General features: G+C 45.4%; 1 protein-coding gene across 11 annotated transcripts in view; it reads left to right on the forward strand.

The window, feature by feature from the left end:
- ST3GAL3 (ST3 beta-galactoside alpha-2,3-sialyltransferase 3) overlaps positions 1–14,728 on the forward strand; it is a 191,470-nt gene that overhangs the window by 161,527 nt on the left and 15,215 nt on the right. For 9 of the 11 annotated variants that reach the window (XM_042030504.1, XM_042030502.1, XM_042030503.1 and 6 more), the window contains 2 exons: positions 3,717–3,863; positions 13,105–13,251. In XM_042030504.1, coding sequence (XP_041886438.1) covers positions 3,717–3,863; positions 13,105–13,251 — 294 coding nt within the window. Of the gene's footprint in view, positions 1–3,716; positions 3,864–12,806; positions 13,074–13,104; positions 13,252–14,728 lie in introns of those variants that run through there. The other 2 variants (XM_042030508.1, XM_042030509.1) reach the window with 2 other exon arrangements.

The following is a 14,728-nucleotide window of genomic DNA, read 5'->3' on the forward strand; positions in this document are numbered from 1 at the left end:
AAAGCCTTTAGTGATGTCCAATTTTGAAAACACTCCAACATTGCTTAAAAATGCTGTGGCCCTCATGGACTTGTTCTTCAGTCATGTTCTCCTGTCTGCCTCTCTCCCTGTGATGCTTGTTTCTTTACACATATATAGTATAAGCTTCTTTTGGCAGCCTTTGGCACTGTAAATACTGATCTGTGGCTGGGGCTCCAGGTGCACAGTAGTGCCAACAAGTAATAACAGTGGGACCTGAAAACAAGGATACACAGTTTCCAGCCTGGACCCTCTGGTTTCCACCTCTGTACAAGGAGGTGATGAGGCACTGTGGGAACATTGCCTAAGCAGTTTTCAGACTCATTTTCTGACTGTTTATCATTGTGCTGATCAGGAAGGGAGTTATTTCATTGTGACAAGCCCACCCTTAGGTACTGCAGGTTTAGCCACTGCAGTGGAGAACAGAGGATGCCCCCAACCTCCAACTGCGAGTCGGAGCTCCCAAATCTGGCAGGAAAAGTATGCCCTCCCTCCTAGAGCCTGCTGCTCCATGGGTCTCCTCCCAGCCAGAAAAAGGGACAGCGTTCCCCAACGGGAAGTAATTGCTTTGGAAACCTCTCTGAACATCTGGGTCCAATCAGGCTGAGCATCCACCCCCGGCGCGGCACCAGCGGTAGCGCGGAGCCTTGGAAGGGGCTGCACTCCCGGCTGCCGGGGGCTGTGTCAGGGAGCAGCCCCCTGGGGCTTGCAGGGCTGGTGCTGCACTTTGGAGCGTGCCAGTGACAAGCTGCAGAAGAAAACCACAGCGCTCGAGATGGAGCTCAGAACTACGGGGCTTGGAGAGCCAAACCACAAGACTGAGGATCTCGGTAATTACAAGCCAGGAAAACAGTTTTTGGTTCTTTAGCACTACACAGGGCTTTGCCTGCTGTATAGGTGGAAGTGAGAGAGCTGCTTGCTGAGAGTCCCTGTTCCTCCCTACAATTGTTTTAGAAACTACAGCAGGAAAACACACCAAAATGAAAGACTACCCCAGGTGTCCCTCAAAACTAATTTCAGGGGAACTGCCCAGAAAAGTTACAGGGAAGAACACAGAGCAAATAGAAATGAGACAGAAGGGAGAAGCCAGAGCGGTTTCAGAGCAGTGTGATAGCTGAAGGAAATGCTTAGGGAAATAGTGATGACGTACAACAGGAGAAACAGCTAAATAGAAGGGAGCAAAGCAAAGCTTGTATTTCTAGCTAGGGATGGGCACCCACATTTATTTTACACTGGCATTGAAGTAGCTGAGAGGAGCCCAGGTGTGGTCCTGGTGTAGCTCATACAGTGCTGGGAAAATGGACAGTGGTGGTGTGTGTGGTTATTTCTCTCCAAACAGCTCCAGCAGCAGCAAGGAGTAAAACTCTCAAATGTTTATAGCTTTTCTTCTTTTCCTTTTCTATTTAATGTTTTGTGTGTAATGTAAAAGCCATGTAAAACCTACTTAAGTCCCAGAACTTATGTAGAATCTCCTACAGAGTGTAAGTCCAAACAAAAGGCATCTTCTGTCCACTTCAAATAGCTTGCAGACCTTTGGCTTGAATTGTTCACAAAATTTAGGCAATGCCATATTTAGAGTTGTATGTGAAATAATAATTGAACTTATAAATTTATTTTAGTTTCAAGGTCACACACTATTTTTCCAGGGTGTGCCTGCTTAAGCCCATGATAAGATGGTTTCATTGAATGAGTAGCTGTTCAAGATTTTTGTTTATCATCTTAATTTCTGTGAGACCTGGAGCATGCTTAATGCAAGTGGAATCTGTGACTTTTTTTTTTTTTTTGGTCTCCTTCCCTGAAACTGAAAGGCCTCTACTCTACATGTGCCCTTAGGAAATTCCAAAGGTTTAATATTTATCCAATTTTTAATGAATTTTCACAAGAAGGCAAAACTCAGCTGGCATACCAAATCCCTCAAATCCCTTGGTCAAATGGATGTTGGACTTCATTAATATTTGTAAAGGTTTTTTCTGTTTTTTTAAATGCTGGGATCGCTCAGTGACTGAAAATGGCTTATTATAATGGAAAGTGTTAGACTGCTTTGACACCAGGCATTCTTTGTAATTCTACTATGATGAAAGAACATGTGTGTATGATGAAAAAACATGAGTGATAATTAAGAATTTTTTCCATTGAGGTTCCCAAGGGCACTTGGCCATTGTTGAAATGTGAACTTAAACCCATGGGATGCTTGCCCTGGTTGTCAAAAGTGTGTTATGTTTAGGCAGTTTTGAGGGGGCATGGATAGCAATGGGATTTGACTTTCTTAGAGAGTTGGTTTGGATGACGGTGTGCACCCTCCTCAGGTTTGCTCTGTTAATGCCTTTTGTAGCATGAACCATCTGCCAAAGTTTCAATTTCAGGATATGAAATTCAGCAGCTAAAGATATCCATGGGATTGTTCCATAAAAAACACTCTGTAAGGTGTGTAGCAACACGTGTTATGAGAGTTCACAGGAGCTGAGCACAGCACAAGGAGCGTCTGAAATGCAGCAGGCATTGGCTGAGGCAGAATTCCAGTCCGTAATTACAGGGGTGGTCACTACCGGGCAGGGGAAGCTCCTGAGGATTTTGCAGTGGATAATCAACATTTTCATCAGTGCCTTGAGAGCAGCTGTAAAGTCACTGCTAAGCTGCAAGCAACCCAAAACCGGTGTATGTAATGAATTGCAGAGTGTGTCCTTTTTATGTAGTGTAGTGACTGTCTCTGTTGCTTGTCACGGAGATCTCAGGGAAGATGGCTTCAAGAAGGAGGTGTTCAGTCAGATTATCCTGCCCAAACTGCTGGTCAGCAGATTAAAATTCCTGGCTTCCTGGCCTGTGCCTTGCTCTGAATTAACCCAAAGAGAAGTGAAACATTGGAACACAATTGCTCCCTAAGTCTTGTGAACACAGGATCCTCTGGTTATTTTGGGGGAACTCTGTACTATACCTGCTGACACCTGGAAAGGTGTCAATGATGGGAAGCCGTGTGGCAGAGTGGCACAAACTCCTCTCCAGGCAAGGCTGTCTAGCAGCTCAGCACATATCAAGGCCAGTGTTCTTCCATGTTTGCAGAGTGAAAACTTGAATTGGGTAAAAATAATAGACATGCTTAGTTGTTTCCTCCCTTGTACTGTGAGCATTCACGACTCTTCACAAGACAAGATGATATTTCTATAACCTTACAGCTTAACTCACATAAAACCTAATAGGGCAGGACAAATCTAGGATAAAGTGGGAAGCATGTAGCTCACCACTGGAAGTAGGGCTGTACAGTCATTTTAATCTCTTTGAATGTTCTTAAAGCATTTGCTATCCAATGGTGTATCCCCTTGAAGGCAGGTGGGAGTGATCACAGGATGTGCTGGAATGCTTAATCCCTGGATCAAACCAGCTGAAGTGCAAATAACAGTGAAAAGATGGCACCAGGGAAGAGGTTATTCATGCTGAAGCCCAGGCCTCACAGTTGCTATCCAGGCTGGCTCAAGTGCATCAGTCCATGCTGCTGTCACCTCTCCAAGAAGCACAGGTCCCCTACAATGTTACACTACTGCCCTGTGGCAGTGAGCAGAGACAATGGGACCTGCTGCAGTAGTGCGTTTTAATATTGTTTTTTAATAAAATAATAGAAATCTGCTATATATGGTATATCATTGCGTTTGTTGTTTTATCTTTTTTTTTTCTTTTTTCTTTTTTTTTTTCCTTGTTGTTATCAGAGTGCCTCTGATGGCTTTTGGAAGTCAGTGGCAACCCGTGTCCCAAGGGAACCTCATGAGATACGTATCCTGAATCCCTACTTCATCCAGGAGGCAGCTTTCAGCTTCATCGGACTGCCTTTCAACAATGGCCTGATGGGCAGAGGGGTAGGTATAAAGCAAAGGAAGCAAAACCTCAGAGAAGGATGTGACACCAAGCAGCAGAGGAGGCTGACACTGTTCTTACCTTTCCTTTGGGCCTCCACTGTTGGACATTGAAAGGGAGGGACTTTGGCTCTGTTACGGTGGCAGCTCTCAGTCTCATTCAGACCCAGGCAAGAACCTTCCTGATCCAAGGATTTTGGGGGGGATCATCAACACTTCAGCAGTGCCTTGAAAGCCATTGTGAAGTTTCATCCCAGGCTTATAGTAGAAGAGAGTAAAGGTTTGCTTTAGGAGGCCTTTGGTAAGAAATTCTGGTCTTATCCCAAAAAGTTTTATGCGTAAAAGCTCACAAAAGAAAACAATGCAAACCACATTTTTAGCTCATATTTATTAACAAAATACCTTAATGGTCATTCTCGTATCTCTCACCCCCAGTGCAGCTTTTTGAAGTGTTAGTGTTGGAGTAGGTGGTGACTTGGGTTTTCTGGATTATCTCACATCGCAACACTGTCCTCAGAACCTATTTATATTTGCTCTACGTAATATATCAACCATTAGAGTATTACTTGGGTGGGTAAACTGCTCATGTACACATGTGATGTTGTTGTTGATAGAGACCACACGTGACATTTTTGGCTACATTAGCACAGCTGACAAACCCAGAGAGAAGCACTTCTGCTGGACAAGGTCTGCGTGGTCTGCTGCTGGCATTGTCCTTCCATTGCTACCAGTGCAGATTTGCTATGTCACAGCGCGGATTTGGACTAGACCTAATAGTGCCTCATTTTCCATGTCATAATTATATCATTAAGACTTCTGGAATATTAGAGACATTTGTTTTGTGCAAGGCAGATGGGTGGGTGCCTGGAGATAAGACATTTCCTTCTTAAAATGAGAAGTGCAAGATGTGTGCAGGCAGGTTCAGCCACATGGAATGGGCCTTTTGTAAAATGCACTGTCATGGGATTCTGGGAACTCTGGATTTTTGATATGTGCACTGAAGGTATCTTATTGCAAATATTCCCATCAGCTAGGAATTAACTTACTTCACCTCTTTGCCTTCTCCAGAACTTACCCTTAGAACAATGTGGTCTTAATTTGTTTTCCAGAAAATCAGGAGTGCTGCCCCAATAAAGGACAAAAATCATCATACTTTATTTTTCTCCAATTTGTTTTTATTTTTAAACACGTTATTTTAATACACAAGTTATTACTTAAACTGAAAGGAGAAGAGAGAATCCGGAAATGAAAATGCTGTGAACTGAAGTTTATGAGGTTTTGATAGGTTGTTTAACACACATCAGATTGGGAAATGAAGGCATCTTAATTGAATCCTGATGTTTCACTTCACAAAAGTCCGTTTGAGCATTTAAAAATAGTTTATGGTTCTTTAAGGCAAGCAGTCTTTGCCCATGACCCCTACTAGACTGTGTGAATTGTAGTTTATTCCTCAAGATGGGGCAACAGGAGCTCTGCAGGTGCCTGTGTGGGGCTGAGCTGTCGCTATAGCCTGGGCGGTCTGTGCAAGGACACTAACACCAGCATTCTGTCAGTTTAAAAACACACAGACTGTTTCTAGCCTGTGGCTAGAATTTTACTGCAGGCATCAGCTATGGACTGCTGTTATGGAACTGCTGGGGCTTCACACTTTAGTGAATTCTGCTGCACCAGTGCAAAGTTTAGAGCTTTGTAAGTGCAAAGGCTCCAACAGAAGCTGCTTCTGCCGGATTAAAGAGGGAGGAGTCTGAGTAAAACCGTGGTGATAGAAATTTGCTACATTTTTTGCTCAGAGTTTAAATGAGAAGAGTAGAAATCAGAGCCTGTAGACCAAGAATCCAACTCTCATTGAAGATTTATGAGAGATCCAGCCAGACAAGTGGAGCATCAAGGAGGATTGCCCCACGTCTGTGTGACCTAGCAGCTGCACGGCTGGTTGGGTTTGGGCTTGCACTTTTGAGATGAGAGACAAAACTTTACTCAAGAAAGAAGCATATGGACCTGGAAAAGGAAAATGCTGAGGACTAGTGAGCAAAAGCACAACAAACAGTGTATCCAGAGTTTGTCCTGGGAAATGGGGCTGGAGGCAGACTGGTGCCCCCGTGCTGTAGTGTGCTGTGCTGTGTTGGGCAGGCTGCACACAGGAGGATCAAGGCTGGGGATGCCTTAGTAATCAAGGCCAACATAAAATCCTCATAAAGAGCAGTAATATTCCACTCTCCTTTGGTTCTGATGCCTAAATAAACTTCAGAGCTTCTCTTGCACACCACATATGGTAACAATGTGCTGCCAATTAACTTTGTAATTTGTGGGCTTTTTCAGCAAGGTTGAGCAGAGCTAGTAAAATAGTTCAGGGCTGATCTCAAAGTGTTTTTCCCAGGATTCAATAAAGACTGAATGTAGTAACATCCTCTGCTTTGATAATATAATTTGGGCCAGATGATCCTGGAGTATAGTAGTGGGGTACAACTCAGATGTGCATTTTGATTGCACTCCTGGCACTGCTAGCCAAAAGCCCTAGCAAGGACCAAAACTCACACCCACAACAGTGACTTCTCTCTGGGAGAGAGAAGGTTTACAGCAGTTTTCTTCAGTCCTACTGAAGTCTTAAGAGTGGGAGAGCTGTTCCATACTGTATGTGGACTTCTTTTTCCTGGGATAAGCTGATGATAAAGAACAAACTTTGGGCTCCTAGCAAGGTCTGGGGGAAAATAATTGTTAATACCTAAAGATGATTTAGCACCAAAAAAAAAAAAAAAAAATCTAGTAAAGATCCTCTCTCTGATTAAAGAATTCTGTTAAGGTGTGGGTGCAGGGTTGGCTTTCTCACTAGCCAGAGGTGATTTTGGTTCAGGTGGGAGTTCTGTTTATAGAGGTCTTTGGGGCTTGAAACGAAATGTCACTGGTATTGCAGCTGGTGGTTCAAGCTTGCAATATCACCCCTTACACTGCAGGCAGTTTACTGGGGGCAAGCACGAACATCAGCTCAGAGGTGTCACTGCTGGGTGCACAGACACCCCTAGGGATGGTCACTGCTGTGGTGCCTTTGGCTGCGTAGTGAATCATCCTGTCCAGTCAGTAGCCCCCAGAGCCATTGGAGCAGCAGCTTTCTGGCTCCTCTGGGAGCCCTGAGCCTGGTGTGAGGTGGAAAGGAGAACACTTCAGGTGACATAAATTATCAGGAGTCTGAGGACTCCAGTGCAGACTGCAGTGTTTGTTTCTCTCTCTGTGCTGGTGCTGTGCATCCATGGATCTGTTCATGATTTAACCTGACACTGTAAGCCTTTTGTTTGTTCAGGTACTGGAAATGGTTGAATCTATAAACTAAAGAGATAAAGCATCCTTCTTTGGATTTCACCCGGCCTCAGCGCTAACCTGGTGAAGGAGGAGCCGTGTGCAGGAGGTGTTACCAGGCTGATTCAGGCACCCAACCATCGATTAGCACCTCTGTATAGTGCTGACAGCTCAGGGATTAACCTCTGATGCTGGAGTGTTAGCATGTCCCAGCCAGGGCTTCTCGTAGCTCTTAGATGGTTTTTGCTGTGGGCAGGCAGCCTTTATGGAGGTGCCAGTGGGGACCCTTTGCACCTTAGGCAGTTTTCAACTCCCTTGTGTCATCATCATGACCTTTTCTCTCATTAGTTGCCCAGGTGTCAGCAAACTTTATCTCCTGGGCTGTTCTTACTGGACTATGAAGGCTGACTGTGTGAAGGCTGTGCCTTGGAACCTGTTGGGTCTTTGTGGAGCAGAAGAGAGGTGGGGATGGCAGGAGCAGAGTGGTCTTCCACTTAATCCTTTCCAGTTACATGGTTCTCCCTTTTTTGCACCCTGATAGCATCTTCTAAGGCAGGTAGAGGGACAAGTAAGGGGCCACTGCAGCTGCAGTCAGTTAAATGTAGAGACTTAGTGTCACTGTAAAGCTTTGGGTTTGCAAGGCAGCACATCTGCTTCATGGGCTGCACTTTTCCACCCATTGCCACTGCAGTGGGCTCAGTCCATGAGCTGCTGGGGAAGGGATGCTCAGACAAACCAGTGCAGGGGAGCAGGTAAATGCATGCCAGCCTCCTCTTGGTACAAGCTCAGCCACCTGCTTCTGCACATGAGAGATGCCAAGGAACTGAAGGGAGTTTGCTTCTCACTGAAAAGTAGACCATGAACTCCCCTTTAGCATGGGTTAAGCATGTATGTGCTTATCACAGAGCAGGTAGCATAGGGTAAAGTCATGTCCTTGCTTGCCTTCTGTTAAATCCTTAGATCCTTTAGAAATACTCCCTGCACTGCACAGGAATCTGCTCTATGGCAAATGGTGAATCAGAGCTTGTGCATCAGGTGAGATGTCAAAAATACTTGGACTGGGCTTAGGTGTTCAGGATCTCAGCAGGGAAGTGGTAGAAGGGAACCTGCTGGGTAGCTGGGCTGTCCCATCTCCAGCCACTGGCCTTGCCCTTTGCTCTGCTGCAGACAGCCAATCCTGCAGGCTCTGTCCCACTCCCAGCAAGGGATAACCAGGGGAGCTGAAGGAAGGGCACTGGAGATGCTCTGCTTTGTCTTTTGAAGCCCAGAATTGCAGCTGTTTCTGTCCATGGGCGGAGGTAGCTATGGGAGCAGCAGTGTGTGTTGTAAGCTCCTGTGGCAAGAACCACTCTCCAGAATGCCAGGCATTTGCCTTCTCACAATGAATGGCACTAAATTGCTTTCTATGCCATATTTCCAAGCTTTTCAGCTAAGGGAAACAAAGGGTAAGTTTGGGTTTGCTCCTATGCAAACATAGAGAAACAAAAAGGAAATACAGTGATTGTTTTGTATGTTGTGATGACTTATTAGAGTTTTGTTCTGTATTTCTTTTATTTTGAAAACTTCGGGTGATCAGGTCTGTAACTGATAAAACTAAGGTGGGAATTTTTCTCAGGTAAGCAAATGTTTGGGTTTTCCCTCAAATAATTTAATATAGTAGTCAAACCAATTTGAATATCCAGGTGCATTATTGTTTGTAGGGAATTTATTCTTCAGTGACTCTTACCCTTTTATTGAAAAAGGTAACAATTGCAATAGTCTGAACAATCCAATAAGTCTTACCCTGAGCTAAGTAAAATCCCATAAATAACTGGAATTCATTTAACATATTAAGGGAGTCAAATATTTCTAAAAACAGATTTACAGCAGTCATTTCCTTCCAGTCCAGCAGGCAGTGACACAGGAATGACCCGGGCATGGAATGAAAAGCAGCAAGAGCTTTTCACATGCACCAAGCAAAGAGCAGTTCCAGCCCTGGTTCAGTCACCAGCACTGGATCTCCAGCACAAGCCCATGAGGTGATGGTCAGCCTCAACAGAGTTCAGAGGAGTTCCAGTGTTCATTTCTGCTGACTGATTTCTTATGTGAGTAGAAGTCAGTCTTTAAAGCCTCTTCAGGGGGAACAGTGGAAGATGAAACATCAATGTCTTGAGGGGAAGCCTTTTGTCTTCCTGCTTGCAGCAGAGAACAGTGTAGGAGCAGTTAGGAGAACCTGTCCTATGTCTGTACTGCTAAAGGCATTTCTGGTCCCCTGACCTGGTGGTGCAGACTGGCTGTGTTTGCACTGCACAGAGCTTGCTGTGGTCCCTCACACAGCACAAGACCAGAAATCTTTGCCTCTCTTGTCTTTATACTTTCTCACCAAGATCCACCATGCAGGTGCTCACCTCACCCATGGAGGACAGGTACCCATGGAAGGAGCCATGCTCCAGAGGCTGTGGTGGGGCTCCAGAGGCCCAGCACTGCTGTGGTGACGTGTTGCTCACCACTGCTGTGTTTTCTGCTTCTGTTTGTCACATGGCCTTTTAGTGTCATCCCTGGCTCATCTGTCAGTCTGCTGTGTTCTCTCAAATGGGACCAGGCAAAGGGCTGATCTCTGGGGAGCATTATATTAGATATTACATTTTCCAGATGTTTGGTCTTAGACAAGCAGGCCAGGCTTGAAAATGTGGATTTTCAGTTCTGGACATGTTATCCAGTGAGGTTACCCTTGTAGTTGTTTACAGGTGCTGGAGAGGGGATGCTGAACCTGGTACCTCCATGGGCCCCAGCTGGGACAGAAACTACTGATACACAGCAGGTGATGCAGAGCTTGCAAGGCCAAGCTAAACACTTGTGGCAGAGAATTGACAAGGGGAGAGGGCTGCCAATGATTTCTGGGCTTTGCCATTCCCAGCTCACACTGCTTGGTGAGCACCAGTTCCGGTCAGAGACTCATCATGGCCACATCTGGAGCAGTGTTGGACCATTCCAGGCAGCCCCATGGTCTAACCTGCACTGGGCAGTCTCTGTGCAGCTGGGAGGCATCCCAAGAGGCTCCTGCCTCGGCACTGGCTGCTGTTGGGCTGTAGCTCTTCAAACGTTTGGCTGAAAGCAGCACTGCTTGGTGATACAGGAACACCCAAGAACCACAGAGGGCCATGAGCAGGAAGACAGGATTTGAGCTGCTCTAGCACTAGATTATAATTCCTGAGGCAAGATGGTGGAATTTTGGGGGGTTTGTCTTAGCAAAGGCCTCAAATAACAAGAGGCCTGCGCAGTTGTTTGAGAGAGTTTTATTTTCATAACACAGGAGGTGTGGTGGTTGCTTTGGTATGTCTTTGGGGCACGGCACAAGGGTGTGTGTGGTGAGATAGCACTGACGCATCGTGCAGGGCATAGCAAGCCAGATTTGGCACAGCCGTGTCTGTGATGCCTAACTTCTTTTGGAGTGACTTGTCCCCCAATTTGTCCCCGAGGCTGTATATGGTCCATCAGGTCCAGATTAGAGGTTGGCAGCTAATGAATTTATATGTACAATCTGGAGAGCTTGGAAGCTGTGTAGATGCAGCCAGAGAGTAGTTATAGCCATTTCCTCTCTGATATGTGTCTCCTCTTATTTGCCACTTCTTTGCTAGGAGGAGAGGATAGTTGTAGGGGCCAAATCAGATACATCTACTAAGGCTCATGAGTTTAGGAAGGTAGGTAGTCTCTGGTATTTTAATCATTTTTGAGAACAGGGCAGGTGGTACTAAGATAGTGGCTTGTCAGGAACTACTGAAGAACAGAAGCAGATAAGAAAATTACCTCCTATTTTTTCCATAAATACCACTGGATGCATTATAGAAAGAATAAAGTCAGGCAGATATTTGGCAACGAAAGTTCACTTTCAATTTCTGTCTACTGTTATTCCCCAAACAGACTGCGCCTGAAAGAAAGTTTGGCAGTCCTCCCGTGAGGTTGGGTAGTGTGATTAATTCTCTGTGGTTTGCAAGACTCACATTAGAAAGTTAGCTCTTAAATGTTAACTTGGCCAGTGAAATTCCCTCCAGGCAAAGACCCTGTGTCTCCCTTGAGCGGTACCGTGGGAATGGGCCCGGTGCAAGTGTGGGTGGTGTTAACACCATCATGTTCCCAATGACGACACGGTCTCAAAGATATAACCATTTACTCACTGTGTTTTGGACACTGTAACTACAGCTCTGCTGAGGGAAAGGGTTTTGTGGCACGTCCAGTTACCAGCTGATGCAATTCCAGCGACGTACAAATGTCATCTTCTATGCAAAACATAAAGCTGAGGAATCAGAATTAAAACTGCCATGTCCAGGAAAACAGGATGTTCTTGGACATTTTGAAATTTGGGGCAATGTTCTTATCCTTGCCTAATAAACTTTTTCCATTTTTTTGAAACCCCTACTTGATATTTTTTGGCTACTAGTGAATTAACAGTTAACTAAAGTAACTAGAATAAAGCCAATATTGTTTTTGTGAGTATCAAATGAAATTAAGCTGTGAGAACAAAATGACTCTGCTGTTTTCCCCCACATCTAGAGCTGGAACAGGAGGATGTAAGAAGGTCTTGTCATTTCAGATGTGCACTGTTACTGTTGTGCTGCAAATGTTTGAATTTAATGTCTCATTGATTTAGCCATAAGCAGGTTTTGCCTGTTTGTTTTCAGATTAGAGTGGTTCCAGTGCACTGTAGTGGAGTTCTCCATAGCACATGAGTTGTGCTCCCAGATCTGCACATCCCAGCCTGGATACGGGTGACATTTTTTGCTTGGAAACTTTGTTCTTCAGACCAGTCAGGCAATCAGAAGTGAGCAAGACCGTGTGCTGACAAAAACCAGTTCCTTTGAATGAGAAGCAGAAACTCAAAACATTGTTCCCAATCTTTTTGAACATGCAATAGCGTTGCTCACCAGTTCAGGATAAACCATTGTAAATGAAAACTGTAAGTGTGCAGTTGGTTTCTATATCTCAGCTTAGAGCTATCACCCTTGGTGACTGTTTGAGCATGTCCTCTGAATTTGTGATATTTCCAATACTCTACAAATGAAGATGTGGGTGGATTTCTCAGCCTCTCCCTAGCCCCTGGGGCAAAGTTGCCTCTGGATTCATCTGGCTAAAGGGGAGCTAGCAAAGTCGGTGAGCTAGGATTTTACACTGGAAACACTTTGCTGTCCTAGCAGAACACACAGGAGGAGTTGTTGCTGTACAGCACCGCTGTCACAGGGCCTTGGCAGGGCCAGTGAAATGGGAAGGGCTGAGGCTGGACTTCAGTGCAAACTGCAGGTCAGTAGATGGGAAAGGATAGTTGGGGTGTCGCCCGGATGCTACTACCCATCTCTGACTGGCTTCCCACTGCTCCTTGTTTTCCCGGTGTGCTGTGGTTCAGAGGGAATGCCACAGGCCAGAGTGCCCTTTTGCTGCCAGGGTACCCCTGAGCAAAGGAGGGGATCTTGGAACACACTGACTGATCTCCTCTCCGTCTCCCAGAGCTGTTTAATAACCTTAAACTGCTTTTGTCATCAGTAAAATAAGGATTTTGTGCTGTTCCTCACTTCTGCTCCTGTATGGTGACCTGTTTGGGATACGTATTCTTCCTTAGCCTAGCGGAAAGCCAGTAATGTGCATAACATTGTAATCTGCTCTCTACGTCTGTTTTAATTTCAGAAAGCTGGTATATCCACTGTGCTTCATCCTCCAGCTCATCTGCTGCCCTGTTCTCAGGAGAGCAAAGTTGTGGCAGGGGAGTCTGACCATTTGCATTAATTTCTTTACAAGTTGGGAGGCTATCAACCCTGCAAGCTGGCACTGGGCAGCTGATGTGTGGATATAGCCAAATACCACGTTCCTAATTTTCTGTTTAGTAGCAGCAGTGCCCCTGTGAGCAGAGACAATAAGAGGAAATCTTTGATTATAAAAGTGGCAACCTGCTAATGACTTCCATTCCTGCTTTCTCTCCTCTCAGAACATCCCCACCTTGGGAAGCGTAGCAATAACCATGGCGCTGCACAACTGTGATGAGGTGGCGGTAGCTGGGTTTGGCTATGACATGAGTTCACCCAATGCACCACTGCACTACTATGAGAACATCAAGATGTCTGCCATCAAAGAGGTAGGGAGCTCCTGCCAAGCACATCCTCCTCCCAAGCCTGCCAGCCACCTCGACTCCAGAGCCTGACTGGGATGGTGATGTCAACTTACAGCTTTCCTGTGTGGGTCAAAACACAGCTCCACCCGTGCATTTGCCTGTACAATTCTAGACATTCTCCCAAGCTCAATGTATGTTAAAAATGGTTATTGCTGCTGGGAAACGTTCTCTGGAATGTGTTTATAATGTAATTTCTTCTTTGAGTAGCAGGGAAAGGATTCATGTAAATGTTAACTCAAGAAGAGTGAAAGGGAGCAGTTTTGCTCTGGGATTGAAAAGATACGGCCTCTCCTGCCTTTTGATCCATTGTATTGCTCTCTAATCCATAGGCTTCTTTTGCGAGATGATCCCCTCCTCAGGCCCTGGGAAGCGTGGGGGAGGTGGGATCAGCCTGTGCACCTGAGTGCTCAGCTGACTGTTCAGCAGCACCTCGCTGGTATAAACACACCAGGGCTCTGTGGGACTGCTCTGTAAAGACAGGTCCACATTAAACACATTTTCTACTACTATCACAGTGAGACAAACAGCATTTTTGGAGGAACAAAAGCTCTCATATTGGTATAATGCAGCAGTATAGATACCTTCAGGTCTGTCCATTTCCTGTACCAAACTAGAGTAAACTTGGACACTGGTCAAAGCTTCTATAGTGGGAAGGTTTGCTGCTTTTTTGGGAAAGCTCATTCTTTCCTAGCACAGATGTGGCCCAAGTCTTCCTAAGATTGCTTCTCCCTATTCACTGAGTAGGGAAACTTGCTCTATCCTACTCCACACTGTGAAAAGTTGGATTGTTCATGGGCAGTAGCTGTCTCCTGGCACTTGGCATTTTTTCACCTCAAGCACTTTGCCATTGATCCAGACCAGGAGGGAAGCTGCAAAGTTGTGTTTTTCCAAATCACAAGACTGTACGTGTCTTAGTACTCTCACAGGTTGCAGGCTGCATGACCCTAGGCAGACTGAGAGGAATTATAAATCAGTGATTAGTCAGCTTGAGAAATGAGAAGAGCGTGTCTGATTATCAGAGTGATGAGACTTTGGAACAAGCTCTCAGCAGAGGCTAAGAGAACAAACAGAGTTTAGGCAAAAGCTGTGAGGAGGTCCCCAATATGCCAACGGACTGGATATTGTGGTCCTGAGGTACCTTCTGGGTCTGTGGAGGTAGCAAGAGAGTCTGCCTTGCTCAGTGGAGTTACCATGGACTTAATCAGTCCTTGCTGGGAAAATGAGTGCTTATTTGAGGATTTAAGGGGTATGTCCAGAGTAGTAAATTGAATTGAGGTGATGTCTGGCTTGTGAAATCCCTGAATGGAAAATAGCTAAGGAATATAACTTTTGCAGTAATAGAGGAGGCATCACCACCAGCTTGCCCAGTTTGGGCATCTCGTTATAATCACTGCCAGAGACAGGACCCTGGGCTCCCCAGGCCCAGGTCTGAGGCAGTACA

This window comes from Corvus kubaryi, unplaced genomic scaffold (genome assembly GCF_017639235.1).
Source record: "Corvus kubaryi isolate FWS band 111438036 unplaced genomic scaffold, C.kubaryi_AGA036_p1.0 37334, whole genome shotgun sequence".
NCBI lineage: Eukaryota > Metazoa > Chordata > Aves > Passeriformes > Corvidae > Corvus > Corvus kubaryi.